Source organism: Opisthocomus hoazin, chromosome 5 (assembly GCF_030867145.1).
Source record: "Opisthocomus hoazin isolate bOpiHoa1 chromosome 5, bOpiHoa1.hap1, whole genome shotgun sequence".
Lineage (NCBI taxonomy): Eukaryota > Metazoa > Chordata > Aves > Opisthocomiformes > Opisthocomidae > Opisthocomus > Opisthocomus hoazin.
Window position 1 is genome coordinate 27710384 of NC_134418.1, and position 18777 is coordinate 27729160.

The 18777-nt window shown below is 47.5% G+C and overlaps 1 protein-coding gene across 5 annotated transcripts in view; it reads right to left on the bottom strand.

Annotated features, from left to right (window-relative positions):
- Nucleotides 1–1629: 1629 nt before the first annotated feature.
- The window catches only part of RBM47 (RNA binding motif protein 47), an 81325-nt gene continuing 64177 nt past the window's right edge, over nucleotides 1630–18777 (bottom strand). For 4 of the 5 annotated variants that reach the window (XM_075420748.1, XM_075420747.1, XM_075420750.1 and 1 more), the window contains 4 exons: nucleotides 9815–10974; nucleotides 8256–8462; nucleotides 4930–5126; nucleotides 1630–4530 (listed from right to left, as the gene is read on the bottom strand). In XM_075420748.1, coding sequence (XP_075276863.1) covers nucleotides 4276–4530; nucleotides 4930–5126; nucleotides 8256–8462; nucleotides 9815–10974 — 1819 coding nt within the window. In that variant the 3' untranslated portion in view covers nucleotides 1630–4275. The remainder of the gene's footprint in view (nucleotides 4531–4929; nucleotides 5127–8255; nucleotides 8463–9814; nucleotides 10975–18777) is intronic. The other variant, XM_075420749.1, reaches the window with a different exon arrangement.

Below are 18777 nucleotides of genomic sequence, written 5' to 3' on the forward strand. Positions count from 1 at the left end.
TGACTTGGCAGCGTGTTGAGTTGTCACAGTGCCCAAGGCCTCACAGAGCTCCTGACATTCCCAAGGCAGCAAGGTCATCTTGAAAGCACAATTGCATTTCTCTGGCGTTGTTTATGTTAATATCCTGAGAATGACTTGCATATTTGAACCTTACAATGGATTAATCATTAATTAAGGTCTTACAAAACTGGAGTCAGAAACCAGCAGTCTAGGAAAATTAAAAAAAATTATCTTGTAAAGTGTCTGTTTAGAAAAAGCTGTGTAGATCCATTTTTATCTTGGGTAGCTTGAATAAAGGGAAAGAGGAAAGCACCAGAAACACATTTCAGTGCAGCATAGTTCTTCAGCTCGCTTGGAAAATGTTGCTTTTTGTGAAGGGCATGCCTCGCCTCTGAACATCTGTAAAGGGCTGTGGTTTGCTTTCCATCCAAGTGAATGTAGGTGGACCTCTAGTGAGTGGAAAGGTCAGCAACGAATTGTGGGGAAGACGTTAGTCTTTGTATGTGACTTGATGATTTGTCTGACAGGTGGAGTCCTAATACGGCTATGCTTCCTTGAAAGCTGCTTTTAGCATCATGACGATTGCCCATTCCCTGAGCAAGATAGATTGACCTGGTACTGGAAATGATTGCTAGAACACACAGACACCTAAACCAAACTTGCAATGCTTATACAGGGAAAACAGGCAAAATTAGGTGTCTCTCTCCTTACCTCCAAATCCTACAAAAATTTTAAAAAAAGAAAATTTCTTTCCATTTCCTTGACCAAAAAAACACCGGGGAGACCTCCCACGATTAGTATCCTTCGGAAAGCCAAGGCATGTTGGCATAAAATGCCTTGTTCTAATTGCGTTATGAGAAATGATGCTAGAGATAGGAAGTTGCAGACATTTTTGCTTTCCTATGAGGAACGCAGAAGCTCGTGCAGAATTTATCTGGTGTCCTTCCTTTGGGGATTGCTCACTAGTGCTAGTCCCTGCCTTCATGTCCACCACCTCTCCCTTCTCTCTGCCCTGCCTCAGTTTACCTCTGCTCCCTCACACTGCTTTTCTGCCCAGCCTGGATATTTGCAGCACATTTTCTTTGGGTGGACTTACACCAAGCAAGCAGCCAGGGATTCTGGAGGACTTGCAAATACTGCCAAGAGGTGCAGCTTAGCTTGCTGTGCGTATGAAGGGTGGAGCACGCCAAGATGAACACCACGTGCCAGTCCACAGCACTTCTGTCCTGCAGCAAGGACATGCAACAGGGTTAGAGGGGTTTTGTGCACTGAATGAATGGAAAGCACGGAGAGATGCCAGCTCCAGTTCTTCCATCCACATCCAGGCACTGACTCTAAACTGGACGGGAAAAGAGATTTAGGCTGATCAGAGGCTGCCGGAAGAATGGGGAGATGCCCAGTCTGCCTGCTGGGGAGGGCACTGTCCCCTGCAGGTGGTGGGGTGGGAGACCCAGTGGGACAGGGCATCTCCTCTCTCCACAGTCACCTGCGGGGATGCCGGCTGTGGCGTCCCGCTCCCCTCCTGCCCCGAGCACCCTCCTGGAGGGGAGCACAGCCTCGACAGAGTGCCTAGACCTGGCAGTGGGGTGTTGCAATGAAATAACAGTCTCCATTTTTAAAGAATGCTTTATTCACTACATCCTAGAAATGTACCGTAAATGGAGCAAGAACTAAATAAACTCAGAGGCTTCCGACAGTACAGAGAACAGAGATACAATAAAACACCTAAAATATCAGCTCTTCTGAGAATAAGGCACACTAGTTTGTTTTTCTTTTTTTTAATATATATTTTCTTTGAATAGTTTGTTCTTAACCTAAAGATGTTCACATTTCAAGTTATCAGACTTACCTCAGTAGTAGTGTACATGAAATGATTTAGAGGAAAGTGTAAAAGATGGGCACGGGTGGGAGGATCAGCGCGACGCAGCTGCCTGCGTCCCTGGGTCCTGCCCGTGTTCCCAAGTCCTGTCTCCATCCCCAGGTCCTGCCTGCCTCCCCGCATCCCGCCTGCATCCCCGGGTCCTGCCTGTGTCCACGGGTCCTGCCGGCTCCTGCTCACGCCCCGGTGCAGGCAGTACCCCGCCGGTGGCCCAGGGCACCTTGGGGTTTGCCCTCGATGGCTCTTTTCTCTCCCTGCCACCCCTGCGAGTGGCAGGACCCTCATCCTGCAGGAGGGGAGAGGATGGGTGGGAAGGGAGCCATCACCCCTCATCCCTCCTCTGTGGGCTGGCAATGGTGGGGGCTGGAAAGTGGCCGACAGAGACCCAAACCACTAGACAGCCTTTTCCTGGCGCGGGGGTGTTTGTGGCAAAGCCCGTGCACCCATGACGGCATTTCGTGTCGAGCCATGCGAGGCCTTAGCCAGAGGGCCGGGGCAGGGGAGGCAGCGCTGGCCTCCCCCTCGGGGGTTTCCCGCACGGCTTTGCCCAAATCGCCTCCTCTCACCCCAGAAACGGGCCGGGCCGTGGGGCTAAGGTCTGGGCGCGCTTTCAGAAGCGCAGGGAGAGACAGTGGAAGTCTCCCAGGAAGGGGCGCGGAGGGGCAGGGTCAGACCTGATGGTTCGCCTCCTCACAGCCCTTTGGCTGACCGGTCGGCAGGGGCAAGGAGAGCTCAGCTGGGCCGAGCAAGAGCACCTAGAAAAGAACCGCTCGATTTTGAGGCGAGGGAAAAAAGTGTGTGGGAAGGTCACGTCACTGAGCTGGATGCGGTCTGGAAGCGGTTCAGCTGTCAAAATATACTCTCTACCAAACCCCTTCGGTTGGTACTTACACCACAAAAAGCAAAGGAAAATTGTTTGCTCACTCCCTGCTTCGCACCTCGTGTCACCGGAGCGGTGTTTGCAGGGTTGATGCACTTCATGCAACTGGCAAGATATTTCTTTACTGTTTTACTATATTTTACATTCACCGCACTACTAAATAAAAGCCTTTAAACAGGCCACAAAACACTGCAATAATATATTTACTTCTTAATAAAACAAACTTTTTTAGAACATCGCAATAAAAGGTTTCGTTTTGTGGCAAACCACATACCATGTAAATTTGCAACATAAAATGACTTAAAAAACGTATGTTAAAAGATATTTACAAGCTCTATGTCTTAAAATCACTGGGTCTAATCGCTCCCACCCCTGATGTGCATGTACAACTCCAGCTGCGGAGAAGGGGAATGAAGTGTGGAAGGGAGGGAGGCTAGCCCTGTTTCACTAATTCCAGTATCACTACCACCCCTAGTACCTCGGAAATTTCTTACAGAACATGATGGAGCGACGGGTAAGTAACGCTGCGCGTCCTCTCGGCGAGACCGCGCCTGCTCTTGCCGACAGCAGCATACATTCTCAGTCACTACAAAACATCCACTTCAAAGAATAAAATACAGAGCGTTGAAAAAGAGCCTAGACTTTATACTGGATGAAGATCTAAGTCAAGACACCTCACATGAAATATCAACTACTCGTTTCTGCACGTGCTCCGACTACGAGTGGCTTCAATAAATAGAAAATCCAGTTGTTAAGGAAAACTCAGAGCCTTTCCTTTGCTTAACGCAAGCCCGCAAATCACGCTGGGAAGAGGTTTGTGTGAGGAAGCTTTTTTTTTCTCTCTTTCTCCCAAACGGGCAAATATTAATTACTTCTGATTTCAAATAAGAAGGAGCAGATTGTAATAATGCCAGCACAAAAATGCAGAGGTCTTGCACATTTTTGAAATTGCACTTTCCAGTATAAGTTTTTTAAATAAGGTACTTGTTGTTCTTTTCTTAAAAAACTCTAAGGTATGTATTCTTTAAATATTGAATATATTCTTCAAAATATATTGTTAAAACTTTCCCTAGCTGCTCATGTGTGCTTTTTAATATATAGCTGATATATTATTAAAGGCACTACAAAATAGATATCTCTGGAGTGCAGAAGTTACTAAAAAATAACCTTCATACCACAAATATATTGAAAACATAACTGCTAAAAAAAAAAAAAAGACCCTATGCAACCCCACTAGGATGCGTATAAATGCACGTCAGCGGTTGGCTGGGTGCATCGAGGTCCTTTAGAAATGTATGAATACAGGCGTGTTAACATTTTAAAAATAGCCTAAAAAAGTTAGTGAAAACTTCAAGCGTAGAAAATATTTCGAACACGTTTTTCTATGACATTCTTCACTTTCTGCATCAGTTTACCGAGCCCAAACGTTTACTCTTTTGCAGACAGTTCTTTCTTCATAAATAGTAAAGTGTTCCTTCAGTGTGTGTTTCTCTGCTGCCCTCCTCTGCCGAGAGTCTCAGTATGTCTGGTAGACGTCATGGATGGGGACCTGGATGGTGGTGGCTGGGAATGCCGGGGGGATGTAGCCGGCGTATCCCCCGTATGCGGCAGCGGCGGCAGCGGCAGCGGCGGCGTTCTTCTGTAGCGTGGCTATCGTTGCTGTTGCTGCAGCAGGCGCTGCGAATGGCACGTAACTTGTCCCGTAAATCCCAGCGGCAGGGATCCGCTGCACGTTGGGAGCCATGGTGTACACCGGCGTGATGGGGCGGCCCTGAAAGGAAAGCATCAGGTTCAGAGCTCAAAAAAGCACTTATATTGCTGTAATATCCCATTTCCACCCCCTGAATTGCAAACCCCCTAGAAGGGGAGGTGATAATGGGAGGGTAGGCAGCACGTGCCCTGTTGAATGAGAGTTCAGCCATCACGGGGGGCCATTCCCTCCATCCCAGACTTGGAGAGAGCAGTTGTCTGAAGTGCAAGTGTCTAAGACAGGTCAGAAGAACCGCAGGGCTGTCGGGCACCATAACGTCCTCGACAGCATCTCCTGAAGGGGAGCAGGGCAAAAGGCCAGGTGTTCCCCCCACAGTGGGTATGCAGAGCAGGAGGTATGGGAAGCGGGACATATGGGAAGTGGGACGTATGGGAAGCAGGATGTAGGTGCTGAACTCACCTGGAAGGGGGGAGGTGTTGAGACAGCTGGTATTACAGCTGCGGCCGCTGCGGCGGCTGCCACGCTAGCTGGGTCCTGCTGGACGGCTATAGGGTTGATGATGTGCTCAACGGTGTGGATTTTGCCATCTTCCATCATCTTGGTCGGCGGAGCGGCCTGAAACATGGAGTACTGGGCACCGATGGCAGGGATGGCCACTAGGAGAGATCAGAGACATCAGGCACGTTGGGAGAGGGTTTCCAGGACCTCATCTCCAAGAGCTCTGCCTCCTGGCTGTGCTGGCTCTCCTGCAGCAGCCTTGTGTGCTCAGGGGGGACTGGAGGCACCTCTGCCCTCCCCATGGGTGGGAGCACCATGGCTGATGCACGGTGGTGGGCTCGGTGCTGCCTGCTCTGCCCAGCATTTCCCTCCATGCTCCCGGCATGGGTGTCCCAGGGCCAGAACCCTGCTGGGGACCAGGAGGTGCGACCTGGATTTACACAGCCCCTTCTGACCACTGCTGTCCTCCCCTCAGCCAAGAGTGTGGCCTGAGCACAGGGACGGTTGGGAGCGCGTACTGTCCCTGTGGTGTCCCTGCTCCAGCTGTTGAGATTGAGGGACATGCAGCTGCCATATGCAGAGCTGCTCCAGGAAAGAAAAATGTGGTTTGCACTGCAGAAGTTGCAGGCAGCAACTGGTCCAGTCCATAGGCCGTCCTTTGGCCAACCCTGCGAAGTATCAGCTCATTTACTATTATGCATTTCCCAGGACTAACTTGGCTAAATATGTTATATCCCATGTCTCTGCTACAGGATCAATCTAGTTAGTGACACCAAAAAAAGTAATTGCTCTTTAGAGAATTCTCCCTCATGCCAAAATTGGACAGCATAAAATAATTAGAGCTATGCTCTTCCAGACAAAGGGAAAACACTCTGGTCAGAATCATGGTGTTGAGAGGTGGTGAGTTTGTATGTTGTCCAAAATGGAGCTTTGTGGCACTGCTTAGGGAAGCAATGTGCTTTGCTGAATATTCCCAATAATCACAATAATTGGACATGAGCCACCAACGTGTGCTCACAGCCCCAAAGGCCAACCCTATCCTGGGCTGCATTAAAAGCAGCATGGCCAGCAGGTCAAGGGACGTGATCGTGCCCCTCTACTCCGCTCAGGTGAGACCCCACCTGGAGTCCTGCATCCAGCTCTGGAGCCCTCAGCACAGGAAAGACGTGGACCTGTTGGAGCGGGTGCAGAGGAGGGCCACAAATATGATCAGAGGGCTGGAACACCTCTCATACGAAGAAAGGCTGAGAGAGTTGGGGTTGTTCAGCCTGGAGAAGAGAAGGCCCCAGGGAGACCTCAGAGAGTCCTTCCAGTACCTGAAGTGGCCTTAGAAGAAAGATAGGGGCAGACTTTTTAGTAGGGCCTGTTGTGATAGGACAAGGGGTAACAGTTTTAAACTGAAAGACGGTAGATTTAGATTGGACATAAGAAAGGAATACTCTATGATGAGGGTGATGTGATGCTGGAACAGGTTGCCCGGAGAAGTTGGGGATGTGTCGTCATTGTACGTGTTTGTGTTCAGGTTGGATGGGGCTTTGAGCAACGTGACCTACTGAAAGATGCCCCTGCCCCTGAGGGGGCGGTTGGACTAGGTGATCTTTCAATGTACCTTCCAACCCAAACAGTCCTATGATGCTGTGTTTTCCATCGTTGCCGCACAGAGCATGCTGCAGCATTCAGCATTCAGCTGAACCTTACAGATTTCAGCAGTAAGGTTATTCACAAGGAAAACAGAGTAATCGATAAGTGATGGACCAAGACGTGATGTTGGCATCTATGGGAGGGGCAGCCAGCAAGTCAGAAATGAAGCCAAATATGCACATGGGTTTTTTTTCACTGGCATGAAATTTTGCAGTGTGGAAGTGTGTGATACCTCTTACTAGATCTTCTGATCTGGTTTGGAAAAAAAGACTGGGTGCTACTGTGTTCAGAGGCTCTGCTGGAACCATATGAGAGGGGAAGACCCAATAAAGAAATCTGAATCTCAACATGCTTCAAGCGTAGAAATACTTAGACTTGAGCGTCAGGCTTTTGTTTGGCAGTCAGATGAATTAAAGTCACCCGAATAGGCGTGCATTTCAAAGCCCACTTTTCAAGCATCCTTTAGGAATACCTGGAATTCCTGAAGTACCTTTACGAACACACATAGCGGTAATATTTTCTGATCGTGAGTGGGTAGTTTTCTCAGGAAGCCTGATCTTCCTTTGGGAATGGCTTTAATCTTAACAGCCTTCCTTTGTCTCTAGAACTCTTCTCACATTGTCTTATCCAGCTGTTGTGAAGAACTCTTCACAGCCTTCATTAGATGCAAGCTGCAGTTTCCACTGACAGTACGGAGCATGTTTTGGGAAACCACTGCAGCTCTATTATTAAATACTGCTTAGGTCCTGCAGTTACAATTTACTTTGAGAGAGAGATGGGGGAGAAGACCTGGGGACTTCTGCAAGAGGGTTTGCTCCCCTCACCTGCAAGGACCTTCTTCCTCAGGCTGCTTTTCCAAATAAAAATCTTTCCAAACAGGATCTTGAGGAATTGCAGGGCGTCAGCCTTCATCCCGTTCACCTGGGGAGGACAAGGGCTGGATACTCAGCTGAGGATGTGGCAGAAGGGGGCGATCCCTGCCCCGGCCCTTGGACTGGCTCCCCGCAGCTCAGAAGAGCAGAGAGCTCTCCTGAAGGTGCTGCATTGCTGCAAGCCAGACCCTGAGGGCTCCCTGTATTGCTCCTTCCCTATGCCGCTGATGAGGATGGAGGAGCTTCCCTCAGCCAGGGACTTTCCTGCAATGGGAAAGCCCCAGGTCCTTTTCCCAGCCTCGCGGCACCAGAGAAATATGAACTAAGCAAGGGAGAGCTCTGGCCTGGCTGGAAATCTGGGGTGTGAATCTCCCAGGGTGAAATTAGCATTGAAGAAACTAAAAGAGAGGAAGATTGCTCTTAGTCACCATGCTCTAGTGCATGTGACTAGATGGAGAGGAAAGTCCGCTTCCTCCTGAGGAGGTGCAAAAGGGGACAGGAGAGCTGGGCACAGCTTCAGCCCTTTTTCCTTTGGCCTGGAGAGCCCCTAGATGTTCACGTCCCCTGTCCCGCTGCATGTCTCTTGTTTGCAGGTATCTCGGCCAGGGCCAAGAGACATGCAGCGAAGTGGAGCGCTGTGGTCCAGCCCTGGGGCTGTCCCCACAGCCGCGGCCACGGGCTGGCCCTGGAGGGGTCCCCACCTGCCTGACACGGGGCTGTGAGTTGGGGCTCGCCCACCACCTCTGCTTGCCTCCCCTCCTCACACATACTAACCTGCACCGGGCTTAATGGCCACCGGGTTGACCGCAGGTAATTCCAAGTTGGGTACCAGCTCGTATCCTTTCTCTTGCTGCTTTCCTTTGCCTTCGTGGTACCTGCTGTAGATGCCGCGGCCAGCGGAGTATCCCCCCAGGTAGGAGCCCCTGGGGCCGGGGGCTCTGTTGCCAGCTGCACCTCGCCCTCTGCCTCGTATGCTGCCTGCTTATGATAACAACACGGAAGAGGATGGTGAGCAACGGAGAGCGACAGCCCCATGGGGAGCACGAATGGCCCTCCGCTGAGATGGGGAGGCATGTGCTTAGAAATGAGGCTGCTGGAGGTAGTCTGGTCTGAGTCTTAGTGACCTCGCCTAGGAAAACAGAAGAGTTTGGCCTCAGAAGCACCCAGTAAGCCTACGCAAGTTTTGCTCTTGATATTTCTGACCATACATTAACAGCTTATCTATACTGATGCAAATCTTATGGCTGGTGTTATGGGTGTCACGCACTCAGCAGAGAGAGACGGGCTCCTTCAGGGTGGTTTCTGTGCAGTAGGAACAGCTTCTGCTCTCGGCTGTCCTCCAGAGGAGATCCAGCCTCTCAGCTGGCCATGATATACAATACGTTGGACACTGCGGTATTAATGCCCTCTACGATGTCCTTATTTGAATATTTAGACTGTAAGTTAACTCCTTGGTAGTTCATTGCAAGCACAAATCTGGAAACTGAGAAGAAGCTGAAATTCTTCATCAACTAGGGTTAAAAATATTTCTCGCTTTACGTGGGTGCTTTAAGAATATATTCATGCTAAGCTGCCTGTTATGTGGAAATAGATATTAAATTTCAGGAAACTATAATTCCAGTAAGTACAAGATAACTGTAATTATAACACCAGCTATAGCTGCTAGAGTTTTTTATGAATAACTGATTTTTGTTTAATTTTTAATGAATGTAACCAATAACTAATTAAAGTATACATAATAAAATAATTATTTTGCACTCACGTGATTCCTTCTGCTCATAGTTTTCAAATGACTTTAAAAAGGACACAGCACTGGTGTCATTTTAATGCAGAGGGCAAATGACACCTGGAGAGCTCCCAGCTGAGGCTTTCCCTGACATCCCTCCCTTTGGATGACCAGGTCACTGTACCCACACCTCCAGGAGAAGGAAAAGGGAGCACTCTGTCATGATCCCTAATCCTTAGGATCCAGCCCTTTGGAAGGAGGCATCAGAAGCCGGACTCGTTGGACTTCCTCAGACTTCATACAGTGCTCCTAAAAAACAGATCCCTCTATTCCCCATCCCATGCTTAGTCCGTTAGCTCAATCTTAACCATATTTTTGTTGCCTCCCTCATACTAACCTGTACATTAGCAATTATTTATAGATAAATACATTCTATATAGTCATAAATTAAAATAAGACCAAACAGAAATATGACAAAATCACCTATAAAAGAGTGTTTAAGAAAGAAGGGCATAGCACCAGCTGTCCTTGGCTCAGGCAGACCTTGGGTCGCACCAGCCTGAGATCAAACCTGCCCATCATAGCCCCTAATTTTTTGCTTACCAACCTTTCACAAAGTAATCTCTGTTGGGCCCGATCAAGGCATTGTACGGATATCCGTAATATGCTAGTGTGTACGGATCACAAGAGTAAACATAATTAGGTTGCTGAGTTACTTCGGGCGTTGCTGCGGCCCCTCCTTTTGCTGCTTTCTGGTAGCGAGTGTATTGCTCCTTGTCTACCGGCTTGGCCAAGGTGACCTCCAGGCACGAGCCTTCCAGTTCGACACCATTAAGGTTGTTCATGGCGTGAATGGCATCTTCCCTGGTTGTAAAGTGCACGAAGGCGTAATCACGTATTTTTTTCACCCGCTCTACACAGCCAGGGTTAAACTGCCCAAAGACTTTTTTAATGGTGTCCTCTGTGGTCTCAATCATTAAATTCCTCACATAGAGGATTTTAACAGTCTCCATGACATCTTCATCCACATCTATCTCTGGTTCCGCCCAATCAACAGCAATTTGGTGTCCCCACAGCTGGATCCTTCCTGGCATGAGTTTCCTCCTGGCCATTGCCGCTGCTCGATGGCTCTCATACTCCACGAAGGCAAAGCCTCTGTTCTTCATCTTGTCTGCGGCGCTGGCATACACAATGACATCCAGCACACCTTCCGTCACCTTGGCAATCTCTTCCAGGATCTCCTCCCTCTTCTTCATCTTGGGAATGCCTCCGATGAAGAGCCGGCAGTTATCCACGCTGCAGCATACACCCAGCAGCCTGCCGGGGCGGATTTCATAGTTGTTGAGCTCCCTAACGGCACGCTTTGCCTCGTGCTTCTGTGTGTACATCACGAAGGCGTAGCCACGGTTCTTCCCATCAAAGTCCATCATCAGGCGCATTTCATAGATGCGGCCGACAGACTCGAACACAGGGACAAGCTCATCTTCGTAGACATCACGGGGGATTTTGCCCACAAAGACTTCGCAGCCGCGAGGAGGGTGCAGACCCTCCCAGCCAGGAGGAGGACCTCCATACTTGCGTTGCCCATTCTCCTGGATCATACTATATCCAGTGCGCTCCATGAGGGCCAGCAGAGCTGCCTCGTTGGGTGCACCGGCAACGCCTTCAGGGACTTTCGTGGTAGCCACATTGGAGGAATCGTTGCTCATACTTGCAGTGGAGTCCTCAGCGGTCATGGTGTCAAACTCATTCACAGCCTGATAAAGCCTGGGCAAAGGAGAAGGACGGCACTCGTTAGAAGCTGTTAGCTACCACCAGAATCCTAGCCCTCTCTTTTGTCTTCCTGTGGTTGTTCTGCAAGTTCGTTTTTCAAACTGGGGCTAAGGTTGCAGAAAAGCAGACGAACAAGCCACACCAGCCTGAACATTGATAATGCAGGGGGAGCGCATCGTGCACGTAGACACAGCCACCCTTTGAGGGGAGCAGTTGAGGATCATCTGCCCATACCACTCTGGCACCGAGAGCTGCTGCCACAGGAGGCTGGAGTCGCATGAACAGATGACACCAAGCACTTCAAAACCCCAAGACCCTATGGAGGCTTGTCTCCTCTTTGAAAGGGTACGAAGGAACTGACACAGGTTGGGGAAAGGGAAGATACTGCCACAAAGCCAGTGGTTCCCACCTCCAGAGTCCTCTCCTCCCTCTCAGTCATTCCTCAGCTAATCCACCTACTCCTGAACAGCGCAAGTGCCAGATGCCATACTCTGCAGTGAAAGATGGCAAATGCATGAGAAGCACCAGGCACGGTTTCCATCTGATAATAACCCCTCGCTCTTCTAGGCCTTCACAGTAACCTTCGAGGTTGAAACAATAAACACAGTTTAGCATCAGGAGGGACCAATTCTTGTTCTCTTGTGCAAAGGGCAATCTGGCCAGCTTCTGAGTTGCCTGCTGCTTGTGGTACAACGTCTGACATGTTTGCTTTTTCCACTATTATAACAGGACTTCAGAAAAGCTGAAGAGAATCACTCCCTTATAACAGCCAACTTGCTTTAGAGCAATTGGCCAGCACAGCCGTGTAAACCAGCAAGAGGAAGGCAAATCTCAGAAACCTCATTCTGCAGTCGGGCACAGGCACAGAGTGGTAAACGCAGACATACAGGAGGAGATGACGGTGCTAATGACCACAGCTGAAAGACAGTGGGCTTCCTCTCTGAGCGCAGTTAAAGAAGACACACTGGGACTCGGAGAGTAGTTAATTCATTGACTTTTAAAGCTGGAAAGGTCCATCAGACCATTTAATATGAGTGATTTTATATGACATGGACCATTACATTTTATTGTTATTTGCACATTGAATCCTATAACATTTATCTGAGTAAATCGTATCTTCCAGAAGGACCCTGGTTTTAAGGAATCAAAGAGCTGTAGACCCCGCTGCTTCCCTTTAGAGCTTGTTTCCCAATCACTCCCTCGGAAAAGCAAGCATGCTGTATTTCTCATGAGAATTTGTCTGGCTTTTGTTTCCAGCTAGGATTACTGGTTGAACCTTTCTCCAATAGACTTAAGAGTCTTTCAAGACCTCATCTTTCACCTTATGATGATACTTAAATTGTGTAATCAAGGCACAACTCTGTCGTTTTAATAAAACTTGCAGGCTGAACTCCTGAATACCTTCACGATCAGTCATTTTTTCACCTAAAATTTTTCTTGTGGCTCTTTCGACAGTTCTGCAGTCTTTCAGCCTTTTTTACCCTTGCTAGATAGAGGGATAAAGATCATCCCTCTTTCTTCTCCCCGTGTCTCTGGTATCGCCAAGGCTTGTTTCTCCACACCCTCTCACCAGCAAATCACATGGTGTGTTTTTGTCAATTCTAACCCCAAATCCTGTCCAGGAGCATCACTTGCTGGGGTTACGGCCCGCGCGGCAGGCATGCCTTGTGTTTGTTACTCCTAACTGCCGCAACTTTGCATGCAGCCCTATTCCAACTGCCTTTTGAGTAGATCCCACCTACTGAGTGCTACACCATTGGCTCCTCTTCATTGCTTTTTATAACTCCATCAGCCTTTGTATCACCCACTCATTTATTTGCCATGATTTGCATTCATGGCCAATTTGTTGATGGAACTGTCAAAAAACACTGGCCCCTACAGGAAACTCTGCAAATCACCATAAGGAATGCTATGTCGTTGTGTTAGTCAGTGGGACACAGATTTCTCTCTGTCCCACAAGGACTCTGATATATACTCTTCGTTAGAACAATTTGGACATTTTCAGTGCATTGGTTACCATGCAGGCAGGTCTTTTGCTAGTACAGTAGGCTCAAATCCACAGAAATATGGGCTCAAAAATTTAGGCACCCAAGTCTAATTTGTGTGGTCCACAAAACCCATTAAAAACCTAGTAACCTTAGCACCTGAGATTTTTTTCAGTAAAGCTCCTGAGCTGCCCAGGATTGTTCTGGTCTGTATCCTGAGATGTCTCTGCACCAGCCAGGGCAAACACCATTGTGCCTTGTTCAGCTCCTCAGTGCGTTTGGGATTGGGAAACCAGAGCTCTGAGCCTTGGTCTGTGGTAGGGCCTGATCGTGCAGGTCTGTTTGGACCATGGGTGTTACATGCTGACGCTTCTAAGCCATTTTAATTTAAAAAAATGGAGAGCAGAGGGGGAGGCAGAGAAATTGGAGGGCAGTACTAGTGATGTTGATGTCCAGGCAACACTTTAGAAAACATAATTTCTTTGAGGCCAGGTCTTTCATGGAAGGGCGTCAATTTTGATAGCTTCTTGCTTTAAAATGATGTTGATAAACATGTCGCCCTCAGAGTCAAATGTTCTCTCTTCTTAATGTGTCACAGTCAGACATTTTCATTTTACTCCTGGGAATTACTTGACATAATTAAAAAAAATAAGGCAGAGAAAAGCATTTTCATTTTTCACTTGAGAATTTGTTCCTAAAAACGTGATTTCACCTTTCCCTGAATGAAAGCAAAGCTTGTTAAACAAACACTTTACTGGGGAATAATCATTACCTTAACATGGGCCACTTATTGGCAAGCAAATTACTTATCGCCCCAGGTTTGGGTAAGTTTAGAAATGAGTCACTACCATCAGTTTTAGGTCAACTTATAAAAGTCTCTGTATTCTGTTATCTGCAGGGTTCAGTTACTGGGGCTACAGTCTAGAAAGCTACAGACGGGCACCGGGACTGTGTAGAGAGGTGAGATGGAGAAAAGCCTCCCCTGTCCACCAGAAACCAGCTGGTAATTTGTTGGCTGTCCGGGAACTGGCATGTTCTCCAGCAGTTTGCATTTCGCCAGCAGGATGATTTCTAGTATTGGAAGTTGTACTTGAAGTTACTGTGAAGTGCTGATGGCCACCTTTGCTGCAAACACTACCATACACCGTTTTGTGATAGTGAATAATTAAAAATTCTTTGTGAATCTAAAATGCATTTATCCCTATGTAATATATTAGGAATCAAGATTCATGATCAAATGTGTTTATTTTTTTCCTGTGTAGCTCCATAGAGCTGGGTTTCATAAGTATATACTACCTAAGACAATTATAGAGCCCATATAGTCCCACCTGATGTAGCTAAATACACACTTAATAACATTCATTGCCACATAACACAATCAACACCTTCACTAAGTTCAGATATGATCTACCTTGATGAGAAAAAAACCTCAGGTGTATCTGGTCTGAGAGCTTTCTCCTCCTGTTGTTACTGCCTTACAAAATAGGCTGCCAGCACAACCTAACCTATTCATGCAAAAAAGAATCACTATCAAGAAAACTGTTTTCAAAATTACCTATTTCCAAAGTGTTTGATCCTACCAGTGCATTTTTTTTTAGCCTGCAGTGAACTGGTCATGAAAACTTGCTACCATGCGTTGTAGATATACACAGGGCATGAGCTAACACTGTGGGTTTAGTGGCCTTAATAAAGCCAGACTGCTTTCAGTACATCCACCAAGTGTGATTAATGCTAGAAGAGGCAAAAATGTAAGCTACATTAAAATGTAGTGTCTTGTGAAATATAAGTGCTTGATTTCTAGTCTCTGATGAGGAAGGTACACCCGAGCTCGATGACAAAGATTCACAAAAGAGAGACAGACAAAAACATTAGTTGCTAGTGAGAAAGGTTGTGCTCTGGAGACAACTAAGTTTTAAATGACTAATTATCAGGACTGAAACAAGGCTGGCTTCTTCTCTTCTCAGGAGGTAAAGCCTGCACGATTGTTCAGCACCACGTTAGGCAGATGCTAATGGCTGCCAGCCTGCCAGGAGCCAGGCTTGCGAGCCCTTCGGTTCAGCGTCTCTGCTCCGAAGTCCCTCCCTCGTGCAGGTGAACTCTCAGACGTACACGTTTCACTGAAAACATTCAAATTTCACTTCCCCTTGCTTACGAAACTCCTTCCCTGCTGCCAATCACGCAGGTGCAAATAGTTCTTGCCCTAAACATTCATTACCATCTTTTTAACCTATCTTTTTTCACATCACAACTCAGAGTATTAAATGGGAAACTTACTGTGTTGGCAGTGACTGACCTAAAGCTGGTGAGCAGGCTGATTAACCAAGGCACATCTTTTACCAAACAGAAATACAACGCCTTGATTAACAGCAATGTGGGGTCAAAGGCTGATGTCCTTTGTGCCAGGGCAAAGGCAGCTCAGGGCCCCAGCAAAAAAGTGATGCCCTCAACCCATACAGCATTTTATCCCTGGGCTCGTCAAGCTATGGGCAGTGCCCTGTGAAGTTACTTGGCCATCTGCTCCTCCGTTGGTCCCGGGGTGGTAAAACAGGCTTTTACAAACACAGGGACACAGCCGGTGTCCTTGTGGCAGCAACCATGTGTCCGCTCCACTCACGTGCTCCTGCAAAATGGGGTTGTTTATGTTTGCGCCCAATTCATCCCTCTAGTTTTGTGTTACATAGATTTAGCGGCAACATGTGTCCTTCTGCTGGGGACAGAGCCGCTGGCAGTCACACAGCACAGGGACGGGTGCCAGCACCGCGACGGGCAGCCAGAGAGCCCAGGGAGACCCGCTGGTTGGGTCACCACCGGAGGGATGGGGGGGACAGGGACACCCACGCCCCAGCCGCACAAACCCCCACGGAGCTGGCATGGCGTGCCCTCATGGACAGCGTACGGCCGTCTGTTTGCTTCACGAAACCATCGCCGTTTGGCATTTTAAGCCACAGCTGCTGCAGAGGGAAGGTCGGTCGCTGAAATTTTAACTAAATACACCCTGTTGACAGAGGGAAATAACAGCCACTGGCTTAACTGTGACCTTCCTACTTTTTTAGTTGAAATAATAAGGGCAAATGATGTAGAGCAGCAGCTCTGGAAGCACAGCTGCCATTAAAGCTCTTGGTTTTTAAAAGCTGACTTCTTTATTTTTAAAAGCTGACTCTTCTCGTGGCAACTTTAGATAGATAAAATGTACATAACAACAACAGCTTACTACGAACAACTGTATAACTTTATCATGAGCATCAGATATCCACAGAAAAGCTCTTGCTGAGAACTCAGTTTGCCTGTTAGCAGATCTGCCAGCTGAACAGAAAAATGCAGGGACCACGTCAACTCAAAATCAGGTAGCAGCTTCAGCACTGCTTCAAGTGCAATGTGCAAGTTACCTCCCTTTTTAAAGATAACTATGGTATCGTTATACACCAGTTTTCTTTTTCTTGGCCAGACTGTCGTTCCTTTCCTACAAATTATTTGCATAAAGGAGCTGAAGAAAGCCAGTGTCTTTGGGGCTGTTACCACAGCTGAGCCATGGCGTGCCCGACCGCAGGAGCCGAGGCCAGCCTAGCAGTCCTGCAGCCGCAGCCATGGCAGGGAGCTGGCGTGCAAGGTGCTCCTTCCCAGACTAGCGGCGGAACAGAAAGTCCCACTGCTTTTACGAATATGCCTAACGTCTCCACCGGCCCTGCTGCCGTCCCTTGTGCTTCCTGGCAGAAGGCTTCGCCCTCTGTTTGCAATCAGCTTAGGAGACATCCTGCTGGAAGCAGTGTCCTTGGCTCCTCTCCATGCACAGTGCAGACAGAGGCCGGCTAGGCAGCAGGTGTGGTGGAAAAAGGGTCCGATCTTCGGTAAAAAATCCATGCAAAGACTTTGCCTGACTCCAAATCAATTTATATTTCAAGTGTCAAAGGCTAGTCCTCAGTGTGGTTTTCAACAGGAGTTGGATCATAGCTTGGTTCCCTACCTGCTGCCGCTACTGAAATGCAAATGTCTGAAGTTGAATCTTGTGGTGGGTCAGTGCAAGGGAGTGCAGCATTTCAGCACAGATTTTTGGCCAGGGACCTTTTCTGAAAGTCTTTCATGCAGGAAAGGGAAGGTTATTAGAGATGGATGATGTCCTCAGACTTTTAACCAAAAAGGCAATACTTGAGGCCAACAGGGCATGTCGAAGTCTGCAGTGTGTCGGACACATTGCTTTACCTGCATCTGAACTGAAGGACGTTGCTCCAGGCTAAGTTAAACACTTTGAAAAGGTAGATTTTCTTAATCTGCATCATTTTGGCAAAATTCTGCAGAGAAAGTGGTGAATTCAATCAGCAGACCAGAAGGGGTAGGAACGTCGGCTGGCAAGAGATTTGATGAGTAGCTTGTGATGGGAAGCTTGGGAGAGTAATCTCATAGATCAGATCAGCACTAGTTACTGACAACGACACATCTGTCTGCTAGGCAAGCTACCCCTCTGCCAGCATTGCGAAAAGCACTGCGTATTCTTATCATCATGCACATGCCTGAATTACGGCAATCAAACTTGTCCACCTCCATCTAGGTTCACCCAGGAGAAACCTTTTGGCTACGGTGCCGCTTGGGACCCAAGGAGATGCACGCACAGTAACATTTGCTGCACCACACCATTTCCCATGTGTGTTCAGGCGTGAACATGTACAGCAGTGGTTCTCTGCCCACTAGAAGTACTGTTCTTAAATGTGGAGAGAAACAATGTAAAGTACCTAAGGAGTAGCATAAGACTGGCTTACTAAATTCCTAGGCAAGTTGCTGAACAGTGTCACTCAGCATCCTAACCTGGGGCCTATCACTAAGGATCCAGCCATGGATTTCAGTGGAAGAGGTCAAATTTCAAGCTTAAATTTTAAATCTATTCTGGACAGTTAATTATATTCCCCTTGTATGGTGCAGGTTAATGTTCCGGGCCTGAAAAGCAGTTTTCAGGGTGGAGCTACTGCAGAGGGGGTCAGTACATGATTCCCATTTGCCTAAAACTGTCCTAAATGGGTCAGGCACATTAAAAATGGTTGGTTTCATTTAAAACACACCAAAAGCTGTTTGCTTCATCTTTTGACTGTGTTCTTTGTGACAGGTCCTGTTTCTTATTGACTCTTCAGAGAAGGAACACAAAGAAACAGAAAATTAAGGGTGATATTTCCAACAGTACTCAGCATCTGGCCCTACTCTCCCTGGTATCAGTTGTAAGACTCTAAAGGCTTCTCTGCGGTTATATCTAAGGCACTGATGAGCACTACTGAAAATCCTGCCTTAAAAGTCCTGCAGGGACAGGTTATGCCCCTCAGGCACCAATCAAAAGCAATGTGTTTGGCTTTAAAAACTGTATAAAAATTATTATAAATCTGTTCTTTTACTTCTTGCTCCTTTTTAGGAGGAAAACATCTGAAATTATTTCACAAATTAACATCCTAGAATTCCCCAGGTTAAAACTTGCATGCTAATCAGATAATTGAGCATTGAATTTGTAGAGTCAACAACTGGCTACAACTTCAGACTAGGATTTGAGGGTTAAACTTCTTATTTTCATCGCTATCATTAAGAACAATAACAATCACAAACCTAATTCTCCTAGCCATATTACACTAGTTCCCTTAGTCATATTAATCTTACGTCACAGCAATTTTATATACAATTAAAAAAATGGAGCTGAACTTGTGATTCCCCTACGAAATAAAGTCACCTTGTATTGTGCAAACTTCCTGCCTATTCCGTTATCAATCCTCTCTGCATCCTTCTAAGGCATGTTTAATTGGGAGTGTGATCCTGCAAAGGCTGTCAGAGATTCCCCTTCCAT